General features: G+C 52.6%; 1 protein-coding gene across 2 annotated transcripts in view; it reads right to left on the reverse strand.

The window, feature by feature from the left end:
* Positions 1 to 3768: 3768 nt before the first annotated feature.
* The window catches only part of VASP (vasodilator stimulated phosphoprotein), a 31886-nt gene continuing 21530 nt past the window's right edge, over positions 3769 to 14124 (reverse strand). For both annotated transcript variants that reach the window (XM_061597970.1, XM_061597969.1), the window contains 7 exons: positions 13602 to 13699; positions 12151 to 12211; positions 11333 to 11369; positions 10413 to 10458; positions 8278 to 8359; positions 7448 to 7505; positions 3769 to 5513 (listed from right to left, as the gene is read on the reverse strand). In XM_061597970.1, the coding sequence (XP_061453954.1) occupies positions 5476 to 5513; positions 7448 to 7505; positions 8278 to 8359; positions 10413 to 10458; positions 11333 to 11369; positions 12151 to 12211; positions 13602 to 13699 (420 nt within the window). In that variant the 3' untranslated portion in view covers positions 3769 to 5475. The remainder of the gene's footprint in view (positions 5514 to 7447; positions 7506 to 8277; positions 8360 to 10412; positions 10459 to 11332; positions 11370 to 12150; positions 12212 to 13601; positions 13700 to 14124) is intronic.

Raw genomic sequence — 14124 nt, forward strand, 5'->3', positions numbered from 1 at the left:
GCACAACACGTGTGTGATGTCCACAGCTTTGTTTGATTAAGAACAAGCAGGAAAACTAAACTTCGCACACTCCTGTCCCTTTAAGAGCCTGTGTTCGTCATCCACATTTCTCCTGACTAGCTACTTAAATAATTAACTTCTTTAAAAGCAGTTGTATCGACTGCCTTGGCTGGGATGGAAAGCAACAGCAAACCCACAGAGTGGGGGAAACTATGGAAGAGATGGCTGACGTTGAAACAGAGGGGGTGGAGGCACCCAAACCAATTAGAGATGGCCTTGTCCTCAGAGATTGCTTGCTTGGCCTTCTCAAAAGTGCCTCTTTATCCCTATTTTTAGATTAGGCTTGCCTGTGCTAGGAAAACTCAGTAATTTGAGCTCTGAATCCAGCCTCCCGGAAAGCAGAATGGGGAGTGCCTTTGTAGTGGCGGCAGCAGGGGTGTTGGGGCTTCAGCTGCCTGTACTGCAAGAACAGGGAACCTTTTTCAACCCAAGGACCGCATTCCCTTCTGAGCAAACTTCCGAGGGCTGCATGCTAGTGGTGGGCGGGGCCAGAGGCAACAGCCGGCAGAGCAAGGAACATAATTTTTACCTTTGTTGGGTACACACACTCACCCCTCTCTGTTCTTGAGTTCCAGGTCACATTCTAGCTGGGCAAACACACTCAGTGTGTGAGGCAGCGCCAGTGAGTGGGTTGGCCTGGCAAGAGCTGCAAGGGCCAGAGAGAGGCCTGGAGGGCTTTATTTGGCCCCGGGTTTTCCCACCCCTGCAGTGATGGCTCCTCTGCTCTAGGGCAAGTGGAACGTGGAGGGGAGCAGAGAGGTGAAGTCCACAAACGAGCTCGCAAGGCTGTACCTGCTGTCTTTAAAGTTCTGTTAAAATATTCTATAGCTGCCTGCAGCTACTTCCAGTTTGGGTCCATCATCTCCAAGCTGAGAAAGCAGTTTTCCAGGGTCGGTCTAAGGAGCGGATCCCAAGATCTCCTGGTGGTCATATCCTTAAGGAAGTGACCAACTGCCCTGCAGCTGTAAAAGTGAAACTGCACAGTGGTGGCAGGATGTGTTTTTTGGCATGCACTTAAGACCTCATGGGAGGGGACGGTTCACTTGGTGCCACAAAGCTATATCCTCAAAGGGGTAGGGAGGTCTAGAGGCAGAAAGTAAGAACATTTATTTATTTATTTATTTAATTAAGCTTATATACCGCCCGACTAGCAACAGCTCTCTGGGCGGTGAACATTAAAAATACAATAAAAATAACACAAAACTGTACACAAAACTGTACAGTCTAAAATCAAAATATAATAATTTACAATTAACAGGAATTAAAATGCCTCAGAGAAGAGAAAGGTTTTAACCTGGCGCCGAAAAGATGATAGTGTCGGCGCCAGGCACACCTCCTCGGGGAGACCATTCCATAGTTCGGGGGCCACCACTGAGAAGGCCCTAGATCTTGTCACCACTCTCCGGCCTTCCCTATGAGTCGGAACCCGGAGGAGGGCCTTCGTAGTAGACCGTAGTGTACGAGCAGTGCTGGCCTTTGTAGAATCGTAGAGTTGGGCCTTTAAGGCCATCAAGTCCAACCCCCTGCTCAATGCAGGAATCCAAATCAAAGCATTCCCGACAGATAACTGTCCAGCTGCCTCTTGAATGCCCCCAATGTCGGAGAGCCCACTACCTCTCTAGGTAATTGGTTCCATTGTTGTATGGCTCCAACAGGAGGTTTTTGCTGATGTTCAGTTGAAATCTGGCTTCCTGCAACTTGAGCCCATTATTCCGCCCATTATTAATGGAACCAATTACCTAGAGAGGTAGTGGGCTCTCCAACACTGGAGGCATTCAAGAGGCAGCTGGACAGCCATCTGTCGGGAATTCTTTGATTTGGGTTCCTGCATTGTGCAGGGGGTTGGACTTGATGGCCTTACAGGCCCCTTCCAACTGTACTATTCTACAATTCTATTCTATGACTCCATGTCCCGCACTCAGAATGCTATTAGCCAGCAGGCGGCACTGTTGCCTTGGGAAGAAAACCAAATCCACTTGCCGGCCCCTTTTTACAAAATCTCTGCCCTTCTTCCCGCACCTCCCTTCCAATCCCACCCTCAAATCCAGAGAGGGCCAGTTCTTCAGCCATCGCTCCTCCGCTCTCCCCAGCATGAGGAGATAGAGCCACGGCAAAATCTTTAACCACCACAGAGCATTTAGCAGTAGGGCGGGCAGGCAGGCAGAGCACCTGTGATGCAGGCAGCTGTTTCAGTCCCCAATGGCATCTCCAAGTAGGGCTGTGAAAAGGCTCCTGCCTGAAATCCTGGTGAGCTGCTGCTGCTGCTGCTGCTACTGCTGGTCAGCACAGGCAATAGTGAGCTAGGGTGAGCCAACTTGGAATAAGGCAGCCTTAGAGCAGCAACGGCCTGAAGTTGCAATCCTTAGCACACTCAGTAAAGCCCATTGAACACAGTGGGACTTAACTCTTATGTAGAGATTCCTGGGACTGTGCTAAGCCAGCCCCCAAATTCCTTTCAAGTAACCGCCCCTTTTTGATTCCAGTCAGCAATCCTTTGTTACAGCCTGTCCTATGATGAGCAGACTGGCAGACTCTTTGCCCAAAGGGTATCAAGTGCTTTCCTGGGCTAAGAGCGATTCAGCCGGATTGGTTGTGTCCACTGGGGTCACCTGCGTGCAAACACCACAAACAGGCTGCCTGTATTCTTGTCCCCACCCTGAGCATCCAAGGATGCTGGAATCTACATTAGGTAACCTTACCTGCGCGGATGCAGGGACTGTCAACTTCCATAGGTTAGGCAGTTCTTCAGTGTTGATTTCCCTAACCTAAAGTATGATGCTGCTTCCAATGGTACCTTAGTTTATGTTGCTTAATTTGGCACGTGTGCGTAGAGGGCTGCACTTGTGAAAGGCCCAAGACACTGTGCTGTTCTCACCTGCTCAGATATTTGACTTACACCAGGCGCGGGGAACCTTTTGCAACCAAAGGGCTGCATGCCCGTCTTCTGGGGGCCACATGCCAGTGGGAAGTGCAGCAACACGTGTGTTACCTTCGTACACAGTCACTTGGTGTCTTCACACACCTCTGTTTATGTCCTCCACCCAGCCAAGCAAAAGGCACCAGAGTTCACTGACACAGGCCAAAAACACTCAGAGTGCAAAGCAGGGCCAGTGAAAGGTGCAGCCTGGGCAGAGGTCCAAGGACCAGCCAGAAAGGGCCACATTTGGGCCCCCAGCCCTCAGGTTCCTTAGCTCCGGCTTAAGCTATCGGCTTGTGCCTTTGGTCAAATGCGAGGGAAGACACATGAAGAGTGGTGGGCAGGAGCTTCTTGACCAAGGCAAATTAGCCAGTTTGTAGTTCTGGACTCCCTTCCAGGCAAAGTTAGAAGGTGGCGGTCAGAAGCATTAGAATAACGCTTGCACAATTGGTCTCCCTCGCATGGCAGTTGGGGGCCAGTATTACTCTCCACCTGTGCCTAGGATTAGGAAATGCTCTGTTTGCATATTTGAACTTCAAGTGAGGATAAGGCCCACTAACCCTTATCAATTAAGCACCAACTATCTCCCTTCTCTTGCTTTTTGCAAATGAACCCCAAGTTTAGTCTGTTAGTACCATCCCACAGAGGCTGCTGCACTCCCTTAATCAGGAGGATCATGCCCCACCAGAGAGCTACAATTATTATTATTATTAATTTATTTAATTTGTATCCCGCCCTTCATCCCAGCAGTTGGGGGGGCGGGGGAAGAAAGGAGAAACACACAGAGCCTGTTTTTGCAATTTTACAAAAAGGGAAAAGATTTATTCCTAGAGAAATTTGGTGCATGTGCCCAAGATCCTAGTGCCCGTCTGCAGGTGAGCAAGTGCTGTGGAGCAGGAGGGTGGGTAGAAATTGGGCAGAAGTACCCAGCAGATCAGTCATAATAATAATTAAAAAATCAAAATATCATATTCCATCCAGCCTGTCAAAAATAACAAAACAAAGTCAAAAAATTACAGCTCAGTAGAAAAGCCAAGAGTTTCCCCGGCTCCCCCTCCACAGCCCGAAGGAGGCAGAGGGGTGGAAAGGTTTTTTAAAAATATTACCCAGAGAGGTGGGAGCAGAGATTGGGAAGGGGGGGTGTACTGGATAACTACCACCCCGTCTCAAGTGTGTAAAGTAAGACAGTTACAAAACAAACCCAAGAGAAACCAGCAAAGAGTGTGTGAAATGAGAAAAGGGTCCTGGGAAGTGTGTTGGGGGGGTAGAAGGCCCCCCTTTTCAGGAACAAGTTCCATCTTCTGGGGGGGTGCATGCGTGACTAAGCAAGGGGCATGCACTGCAGGTAAGGATGCCTTTGAAAAAGGTAGTGATTGGCAACCAGCCACCCAAGGTCTGGCCGAGGTCAGATTACTACCACCAAGTGGGAACGCTATCCCCCTCCCCAAGCTGCCACCGCTACCTACCTACCTAGGCAGCTTCATGCCTCACCTGCTGCTGTTTCTCTGTCCCTTTCCAGTCCCTTTCTGCCCCCACCCCCTGCAAATTCTGTCCTGCAAAAGGAAACGTTTAGGAGATCTCCTCCCTGGATTAGAAAGGGAAATGCCAGCAGAAGGAGGGAAGCTCGGAAGGGACGGAGCCAGAGTCCCAAGTTATTGCCTCCCTGGATTGGAAAGGGAAATGCCAGTGGTTAGAGGAGCGACATTAGGGAAAGAAAACACTCCTGGTGAAGGAAGCTCTGGCAAAAGGAGGGAAGCTCGGAAGGGATTGAGCCTAAAATCCAGTAAAGGACAAATGAGGTTTGGCCTTCAGAGCCAACCAGGTTGCCAACCACTACCTGAAAGGAAAGGAACCTTCTTCAGTTTGGTGCAGTAGATGGGATTCCCTTAGCCCAGGATACTCTCCTCAAGAAACAGGTACTTCTCCCTTCTCCCCCCCACCCTCAACTTCCCTCCTTTGAGTGTCCATGTTCTGGCTGGGCTGCTTACACCCCCCCCCACCAGGGGGAGACAAATCAGACACAGAAGGTCTTGTCAAAGAGTGAAAAGGGACAATGATGGGGGCAGGGGTGAGGAAGGAGGATCTGGCCCTCTCTGGGAATGGCACAGTGTAAGGGGGGAGGCGCCAGTTCCGCCAGGGAACTGGCCCCCCTACCTCCCGTGGGAACAGCCCCTCATTGCAGGGGGAGCAGGTAAGGAAGAAGGGGCGCTGCTATTGCTCTGGGTAAGGCACAGGCGGGGGCCCTGCCCTTCCTGGGGTGGGGGGCCACCACAGATTGTCCCTCTCCCCCACCTGAAATTGCACAGCGGGGGCCAGAGGCCTGGGAGCCGACAGGGAGGGGGTGGGTGGAGCTCTTCTGGTGCACAGGGAGGGGGGAAAGGGGGGTGATTGGGTTGTTCCTTCTTTTTCCTTGTTTTATTCTTTTCTGCACATTCGGGAGAATTAAACTGCTTGACTCCAGGTGGCACCGGCAAGTGGGGTTTTTTGGGGGGGTGTCCCTAAGGAGATCCCCGCTTCCGTAGTTCTGTTACAAACGCTGTGGGGGGGAAAGGAGACAGTCAGAAAAAGTGATGTGCACATGCCCTTTCAGTGAACAAAACAACTTAGCACAGGATGATCATCCTTTGCCAACCCCACACACACCCTCGGATGGTTTGGCCTACGCCTCCCATTAGTCACAGCCAACCCAGACAATTGATTTTTATTATTAAATTTATATCCTGGCCTTCGTCCAGAAGGAAGCGTAGGGCAGCATATGAGGCTGTGGTTGATGGGGGCTCAGCTGTGCTGCCTGGGGGCTGCAGTTCAAAACAGCTGGACGGCAACAGGTTGGCAAAGGCTGCATTCACACAGTACATTTATTCCGCTTGAAACAGTCATGGCTTCTCCCCCCAAAGAATCCTGGGAAGGGTAGTTTGTGAAGGGCGCTGAGAGTTAGAAGACCCCTGTTCCCATCACAGAGCTATAATTCCCAGAGTTCTCTGAGAAGAGGGACCGACTCAGGGAATTGTAGCTCTGTGAGGAGAATAGGGGTCTCCTAACAACTCTCAGTGCTTGGGGGGGGGGAACAACCATCCATCCAACATTTGTATGTTCTGTATTCATTTTGGGACTGTCAAGGTTGTTGGTGCAGGAAAACAACAAGGAGCAACATGGCTGCCAAAATCCAAAATGGTGGCACAGATTCTGGAACAGTCATAAGATTTGGCTTTTCCAGACTATGAAAGGCACTTTCCACTGTTCAGGTCTTAAACAGCATTTGGGAAATGAGTGCCTTCCAAATCTTAACATTAAGAGGAGCTGGCTGACTAGCACAGCCTTCAGGAATAGGCACCCACTATCTCAAACGGCCTGCAACTGTCTTCCACAACTTGGCACCCTCCAGGTGCCTTGGACTACAATTCCCATCCGTCCCGGCCAGCACGGCTGATGGGAACTGTACTCCAAAACATCTGGAGGGCACCAGGATAGGGAAGGCCGGCCTACAGAGACTATTCAGAGAGTAGCTACTTACAATCTACGCTTAAAAAGATTGGAATGTTGCGCCAAATTCTTGTTAGGAAACAAAATCCAACTCACTCTATAGATTTGTGATACAACTGGCAACTGAACAGACACATCCCCAAATGGCAAAAAAAGGATCTCTTACGAGGGATGGATTCCAGAAAAAGAAAATGTCTCTGAAGGACATGCTCTTCACCCATCAGCTTGCATTAAGGGAAAAGACCCTCTCTTTAAGCCACCCTGATGATGAGTATGACATGCCCATGCTAAAGAGAAGCCAATGAAGAAGGGCCACGGCTCAGTGGAAGAGCATCTGCTTTGCATGCAGAAGGTCCCCAACGGCACCTCCAGGTGCAGCTGGGAATATCTCCTGCTGCCAGTCAGAGCAAGCAACACTACACTAGATGGACCAGCGGTCTGACTCAGTATGAGGTGTGAAAGTGTAACGTTTGTTAAAGTCATAGCCTGGGTGCCACATAAGGCCCTGGGTCAGACCAGAGCAGGCCCCTTCCAGCCCAGCCTCCCTTCCCACAGAGGCCAGTCAGATGCCTCCAAGGAAGCCCCCCAAGCAGGACTTCAAGGCAATCGCCCTTTTGGGCTATGCTTTCCCAGCAATTGCCCCTGACCAAGGAGGTTCAAGACAGCCATCAGTTAAGACCCCCACACACACCTTCCTGCACAAGTTTATCTAATCCAGGGGTAGCCAACATCTGGACCGTGGCAGGTGGTGGCTCCATATCAGGGGGGCAGTGAAATCCACTCTGGGTTTTAGTCTGAACTTTCAAGGAACTGACAACTCCTTGAAAGTTCAGCCTAAAACCCAGAGCGGATTCTACTGCCCCGCTGACATGCAGCCACCAGTGCATCTGGAGGGCCCCCAATTGGCTACTCCTGATCCAACCCCTTGGTTGATTCTTAGGCTGTTTCTCTTGCTACCCATCCCGTCCTCCCCCCTCCCCAACTTACCCTGTATGATCTCCTCTTTCACCTTCTGTAGCTCCCGCCGGACCTCCTGGAGAAGCTCCTGGGGAGGGTAGGAAAGACATGCACTTAGGGGCAGGGGCAGGATAGAAGTGGGCAGGGGCCACACCCCACTCTTCTTGCACCAGGGAAAGAAGAACAGAGAACTCCTCCCCCCAAAGAGTGTCTGAGCTCCCACCTTTGAAAGCTTTATTAAGATTTGCAAAGAATTCAGCAGCGCCTTGGCCGGCTAAGCTCAGCCTCAACTTGGCACCCTCCGCATGTTGTTGGACTCCTAACTCCCATCATCCCCGACAATTGGCCCTGCTGGTGGGCTGGGGCTGGTGGCAGTTGCAGTCTCAACAACATCTGGAAGGCACCAGGTTGGGGAAGGCTGTGCTAATCCATCAGAGGTGTAACTACATCTGCACACGGGAAATTCCACAGCTAGCCCATCACAGCTCACCATTCCAGTACTAATAAATTCATCACTGGCGGCTGGCAGCACCATGTCAGTGGGGCAGTGGAATCCAACCCGTGTTTTAGTCCAAACTTTCAAGACGCTGTCCAAGGTGCTGAAAGCTCCACTTGCGTGGAGCCAGCAGCAGCCACTGAATTTCATGCAGCAGCAGCAGCCTAATTGCTGGCTTTCTTTAAACCGACTTTTGAAAGTAACTCCCCATAGGAAGCGGGAAAAGATGCCAGCTGCAACAAGGACCCATCACCAGAGTCACGTGTGAATGAGGTTTCTGGGGGCCCTGCCAGGGTTAACATGGAGCCATTTAAAGACCTGTGCAGGAGATCCAGAAGGCTGAAGGGGGCTGGTGCTAGTTTACCTGTTTCACCCGTTCCAGCTCCGATTCATCTCCTCCACCGCCTGCCGGTTCCGGACCAGAAATTGCGCCAGCAGATTTCATCCTGGTTTGGTGAGAAGGTATGGAAAATTTAAAAAGGGAAGGATTAAGCTTTGCTGGGTCAGACCAAAGGCTCATAGACACAGACATGAATCCATCAAATAGGGTGCAGTAAACTGAGGTTACTTGGGGCCAATTAGGCATGCTTAACTGCACAAACGCAAGTTTCCCTTGAAATGCAAATAGCAGCTTCAGAGAGAGGATTTTTGGCAGTACAGGAGTGATTAAACTTCCCCCTCCCAACTGTCACGGCTGGATGGAAAAGTAAACCACGCCTGCTCACTGCAGCAACCAACATCCGATCTAGCCTGGCCCTCAGCAACACCCGTGGCCAAGCCTGTGGCATTCAGCAGGTGCTGCCAGGTCTAGGGGCCAACTAGAGTGTTCAGGAAAGGGAGGGAAGAGGACCCATCTGAGTCCTCTCACAGGACGGACTTGTGCTGCATCGGGATGCAGTCGGGGGGGGGCTGGCTTGCCTCTCTCCCCCTCTCCCTGACACCTTCTGGGGGGTGGGGGTGCTTTTGCCACCACGTGCATTCTGAGATGCCACTGAATGTCCGAATCAGCTCCAAGAGAACAGACAGACAGGAGCCCCTTCCCTTCACGGCATCATGGGGAAAAGGGTGAAAGGCGCAGATACAGAAGAGCTTGAAAGGGGGGTTTTCCCTTCCAGTCTGCAAGAGTGCTGAAGGGGGTTGCCGGGGGCCTGACAGCTAGCCCGTCAAGCAGCCGCTAGCCTCAAGGGTTGACAGCTCTGTTTCATGGGGAGGGTAAAAGAGGAACCCCTCGCAGGGAGGGGGGCTTTTTTCCCCACATGCCCACATTAAACAGGCTCATCCCAGCTTCCAAGCAGGGTGGGCTCCTGGGGGGGGGGCTCTCACCTGCAGATTGGGAGGTGGAAGGAAGGGGGAGTCACAGTTTCTATATTCTGGACTCTGCCCAGTTTGGTGAGAGGGCAAAGAGCAGCCTTAAATTCCACCTGTAACTCCGTTTCCCCTCCAAAACAAACAGCTCTGGCCTGATAAGCAATCAGTACACAGGTAGGGTGGGGTAAGGTCCCCCTCCCTCCCTGCCCCCCTCCCCAGAGGCTGAGGATCAGGTTAGTCGCATCCAGGGCCTAACGCCTTGCTCCTCTGCAGAGCCAAGAATCCCCGCCAAGGCTGTCTCCTGCCTCTGCCATGCCCTGCCCATGGATAGAGGTGGTGCTTTTTCAGACAGATTTTAAGAAGGACCCAGGGACCATTTCTCCATCTGCCAGGCAGATGCACGGGTGCAGACCCGCTCCGCCCCCAACCATGGTGTGCCAGCCTTCTGCCGTCCAGAGAGAACACTCTGCCCCTTAGGCTGGCCAGGCTCGCAATGGAATTTATACTGAACCAGGAAGACAGACAGCAGTTTCCTTCCAGTTACACAGTACTTTTTTTGAGCCGCAGGGAGTTTTACAAGCAGGATGGAGAATGGCTGTGGCCCTCTGGATGTGGCTGGACTCCAACACCCATCATCCCCTGCAGCTAGCACGGCCAATGGCAAGGGATGATGGGAGTGGCAGTCAAACAACATCTGGAGGGCCACAGATGTTCCCACCCCCATTTTAAAAGGAACCCAGCAGAGGGAGCAAAGTGGGCACACTATACTCACAAACGCCAGATATTTGAACTACGCTCCTATAGGGTACTTAGCACAATAATTTACACAGCCCTCTCTGCCTGATACCTAGCTTGGCCGACTTGTGGATGGGCTGGGGGCGTGGTGTTCCTCTGAGTCACAGTTTTCCTGATGTGGGGAGGAAGAGAAAGACTGAAGCATGGCTTGGGGAAGTTTTGGGGGGACTGGAGGAGCCGGATAGCCCCAACCCTCCACCTTGCTCTCCCTGCAGTGGATCTCATGCCCCCACTGTGGGCCCAGGAGAGCAGCACACTGTGCACCCCCCTCCTGCCCCAGCCTCACTTGAGTCTCATGGAGAGTTGGTGCTCTTCCTGACCCGGAAAGAAGGGAAAGAAACATAGGGGTTTGCAGGGAAATCGAGCCCAGACTGAGGGTGGGCAGGTGGCAGTTACCTGGGTAGTGTTGTACTAGCCTTTTCCCAAGGCCTCCGGAAGGAATCTGCGAAAAGCAAAAAAGGAGAGGCTGGGTGCAAGCCATCAATGACCCCCCGCCCCATGCTTTCAAATCCAGATGCTGCGCTAAGTAGCCCAAACATGTGGAAATCTTCATGGAAAAATACGTTTCTCTTTTTGCAAGGCACAAGTTGGCATGCAGTTAGCAGGACCCCTCGGCACCCTTGAGGGGAGCGGCTCCTGAGATTCCAGCACATGCCACTTATCTCCACCATGTAGCTTGGCTCACTTCCTTCAGTCACTGGGGAGCTGCATGCACCTGTGCTACCGGACACCTGCTCTTACCTTCTCTCACACACTACACAGGCCGATATGAAACAGGGTTATGGACTCAGAAGGCCCTTTCGACACCTTCCACTTCTCAGATTCTCTCTCAGTCATTTGGACTAGAAATTTAAAATTTTTTATTTCCGTGTGAAAGCAGAGGTTCTCAGTAGGGCAAATCCTGTGAGAGACGCCACGCTCCAAGGAGCAGGAGAAAAGAAAAACCAGACCTTTGGTTTAGAGAGAAGAGGGTGCCAGGCTTGTGAAAATGGGAGCAAGGGAGTCCGAGGAAGAAAGTCCGCTGCATCCTCGACAGCAAACCCCAAAGTGGTTGTGTGTGTGCTGCACGCACTATCTGCCTCTAAGCTATCTGCCCAGGGAGGGGAGGGGAGGGGAGAGCTGGTCATTTGCCCCAGCCAAGTGGTGAATGCACAGCCTTGTAACTCTCCCGGGGTGTTGCCATTCCATGCCCAGACCCCTCCAGCACAGCACAGTATTCCTTTCAACGCAGGATGGCAACCTCCCCGGATGAGCTTCTAGCACGGAAGCCCTGGGCACAGCCCAGCACCCAGCGCCTCCTCACCCCTTCCGCCTACCTGTGGTTTTGGCACCAGTGGCTTCTGTGTCGTCTTGCTGCGGGATAAAAAAAGGTGGAAATGATATATCTATCTGTCTCTCTGTCGAAAAGTCAAAAGCTTCACCTACCCAGCCCCTCCCTCCAATGAAAAAGGAGAACAGAACCCTGGGGTTTCGGTAGCAGCAAAGAAAAATGGGGGGGGGGAGTCTGCATTGATACATCAGCCATCTTAGCGGGTTTTTAACGGATTCTGTACAGCAGCCAGCCCACTGCAAGCCCAAAGCAGGCAAACGGACAACTATGTGTGCAGTTCACTCAGAAGCCACCCTGGGCTTCTTCTGGGAGTGAGGGGGAATATTAATTAATTAATTAATTAGTTAATTAATTAATGGCAAAGCAGCCCTATGGCCCAGCCACTAGACAAGGATTACAGGGGGGCAGCAAAGTGCAGGTGCCAAGATTCCAAGCAGGCCTGAACCGCCAAGGGACACAATCCATCCGTGGGAAAGTGTCCTGTATAACCCCATATTGGAACAAGCAGGAGGTACACAACAGTGCACTTGAAGGAATGGATTTCACATGCGAAACAAATGAATGACGGCCAGATCGGTTGGTCTGGGGGTGGGGGAGAAGGGCGGGAGGGAGGCCTCTTCCAGCAACGCAAACCACGCCTTGACCCCCTTCTGGTCACCACCAGCACCAGCGGTGGCAGTTTCTGGCGCTGGGGAGGCTTCAGCCTCTTCAGCCTTCGAGACATTTGGAACCGTGTTTCAAAATGTTTGGCTCTCATATGACACGCTGGGGGAGTCTGGGCAGGGAGGGGCGCCAGGTTCTTACGTTCGTGGGACCTTCCTCTTTCTTTGGAATGGGCTTCTCACCCTGCTCTGCAACCTTCCTCCTGGGGGGGCGGGGAGGGGAGAGGAAGAGACAGAAAGGGGTTACGCTTGGGGCACCATGTTGCAAGAGCCCGCATGACATGCAGCTGTGCACCCAAAAAGGACAACATGCCTTTGGCACCATTCTCCCACCTTATTCCCAAGGCCGAGAGGGTGTGAGCCTAGTCAGGCGTGGGGAGTGCTCTGGCCCTCCAGGTGCTGCTGAACTACAACTCCCATCAGCCCCAGCAAGGGTGGCCAACGGCCAGGTGTGATGGGGGCTGTCGCTCAGCAACATCTGGAGGGCCAAAGCGCTCCCCACACCTGGGCCCAGCAAGAGGCTGTATTTAATTTGGATTATCTGGAGCTGCCCCCACCAAAGCAAAAATGTTTGGAGCTGGTGAGGGGGGGGGCTCTGCATAACCAAAGCACAGTTTGAAGCACATGTGGCAGATAGGCCCAGACACGTATCCCATGAGCCAGTTTGAGGAGAGGAAGCCGCCTTGTATGCAGTGGAGACTGGTGGCTCCGATGTCAGTGGGGCAGGGAATCCACTCCGGGTCTTGGTCCGAGGCTTTCAGCATCTTGGACAGCTCCTTGAGAGGCCGAGCTAAAAGCCGGAGCGGATTCACTGCCCCACTGACATCAGAGCCGCTCCTCTCCACTGCTTATATGGGCTCAGGCAATTTGTCCATTTAACACAGGTGTGGGGAAACTCAGGCCCTCCAGGCTTCTGTGTCTGGCCCTCAGGAGTCTCCCAGGGCCACACCACTTCCTCCTTGGCCCTGCTTTGCACCCTTGGGTGTTTTTGGCTGGTTGAATGCATCCCTGAACTGAGCGGTTTGCATGTAACACACATGCCCTGCTATTGGGCTATGGGCTGGCCAGCCAGTCTCCTTTTGAGCTGCTCTGGGGCACAAGGAAAAACTTGTGGTGTTCAGTGAATGTGCCATGCTAAACACAGGAATCCTTTGGCTCAATATTGTCCGCACTGACTGGCAGCAGCTCTCCAGGATGTCAGATAGGGGACATTCCCAACCCTACCTGGAGATGCCAGGTATTGACCCTGGGGCCTTCTGCGTGCAAACCTAAAGAGCTATGATCTTTTCCTTTTCTTTTTTTTTAAAGCAAGATTCTAGTCCCCATAGTTCTGAAGAATGGATTTAAATAGGAACATAGAAAGCTGCTTAATCAGATCATTGGTCCATCTAGCTCAGTACTGTCTACACTAACTGGCAGCGGCTCTCCAGGATTTCAGGCAGGGAGCATCTCCCAGGCCTATCTGGAGATACCGAGGGTTGAACCTGGGACCTCTCACGTGCAAAGCAGATATGCTACCGCTGGGCTCCAGCGTCCCCCTTCTCCCTGCTAATGCGTTCCCCTGCCCCCTCCCCAAGGCCGAGTCACACTCACCGCCGCGCCAACATGGCACTCATTTCCTCCATGAGCCCTCCCCCGCCTGGCCCACTTGGTGGGGGGGCAGCCCCAGGTGCAGCCTTTGGCCCCTCCTCCTGTGGAACAGGGAAGAACAGGAAGCATTAAAGCAAACACACTAGGTTGCTCTCCCCTCGCCCCAATTTAGCTGCGTGGATAGAGGGGGAGCTCAGGAATCTCTCTCTCTCTCTAGCTCAGCCGTCACCAACCTGGCGCCCTCCTGATATTTTGGACTATAACTCCCACCAGCTCAGCAGTGCCGGCTGGGGCTGATGTGCGTTGTGGTCCAGAACACCTGGGAGGGCGCCAGTTGGCAAAGGCCCCCCTAGCTCATGCCTGCTTCACCACCACCTCCTGCCCACAAAGGAGGATGCTTTTGGAGAGCTAAACACACACACACCCTTCATGTTCGTCTTCACCAAAGGAAATCTTTGTGGGACCGAATTGTTGCAAGATTGGGGTGGGGTTGCCCTTGGACCCCACTGGCAGTTTCCCAGCTGTG

The sequence above is a fragment of the Rhineura floridana genome, chromosome 15, assembly GCF_030035675.1.
Source record: "Rhineura floridana isolate rRhiFlo1 chromosome 15, rRhiFlo1.hap2, whole genome shotgun sequence".
Lineage (NCBI taxonomy): Eukaryota > Metazoa > Chordata > Lepidosauria > Squamata > Rhineuridae > Rhineura > Rhineura floridana.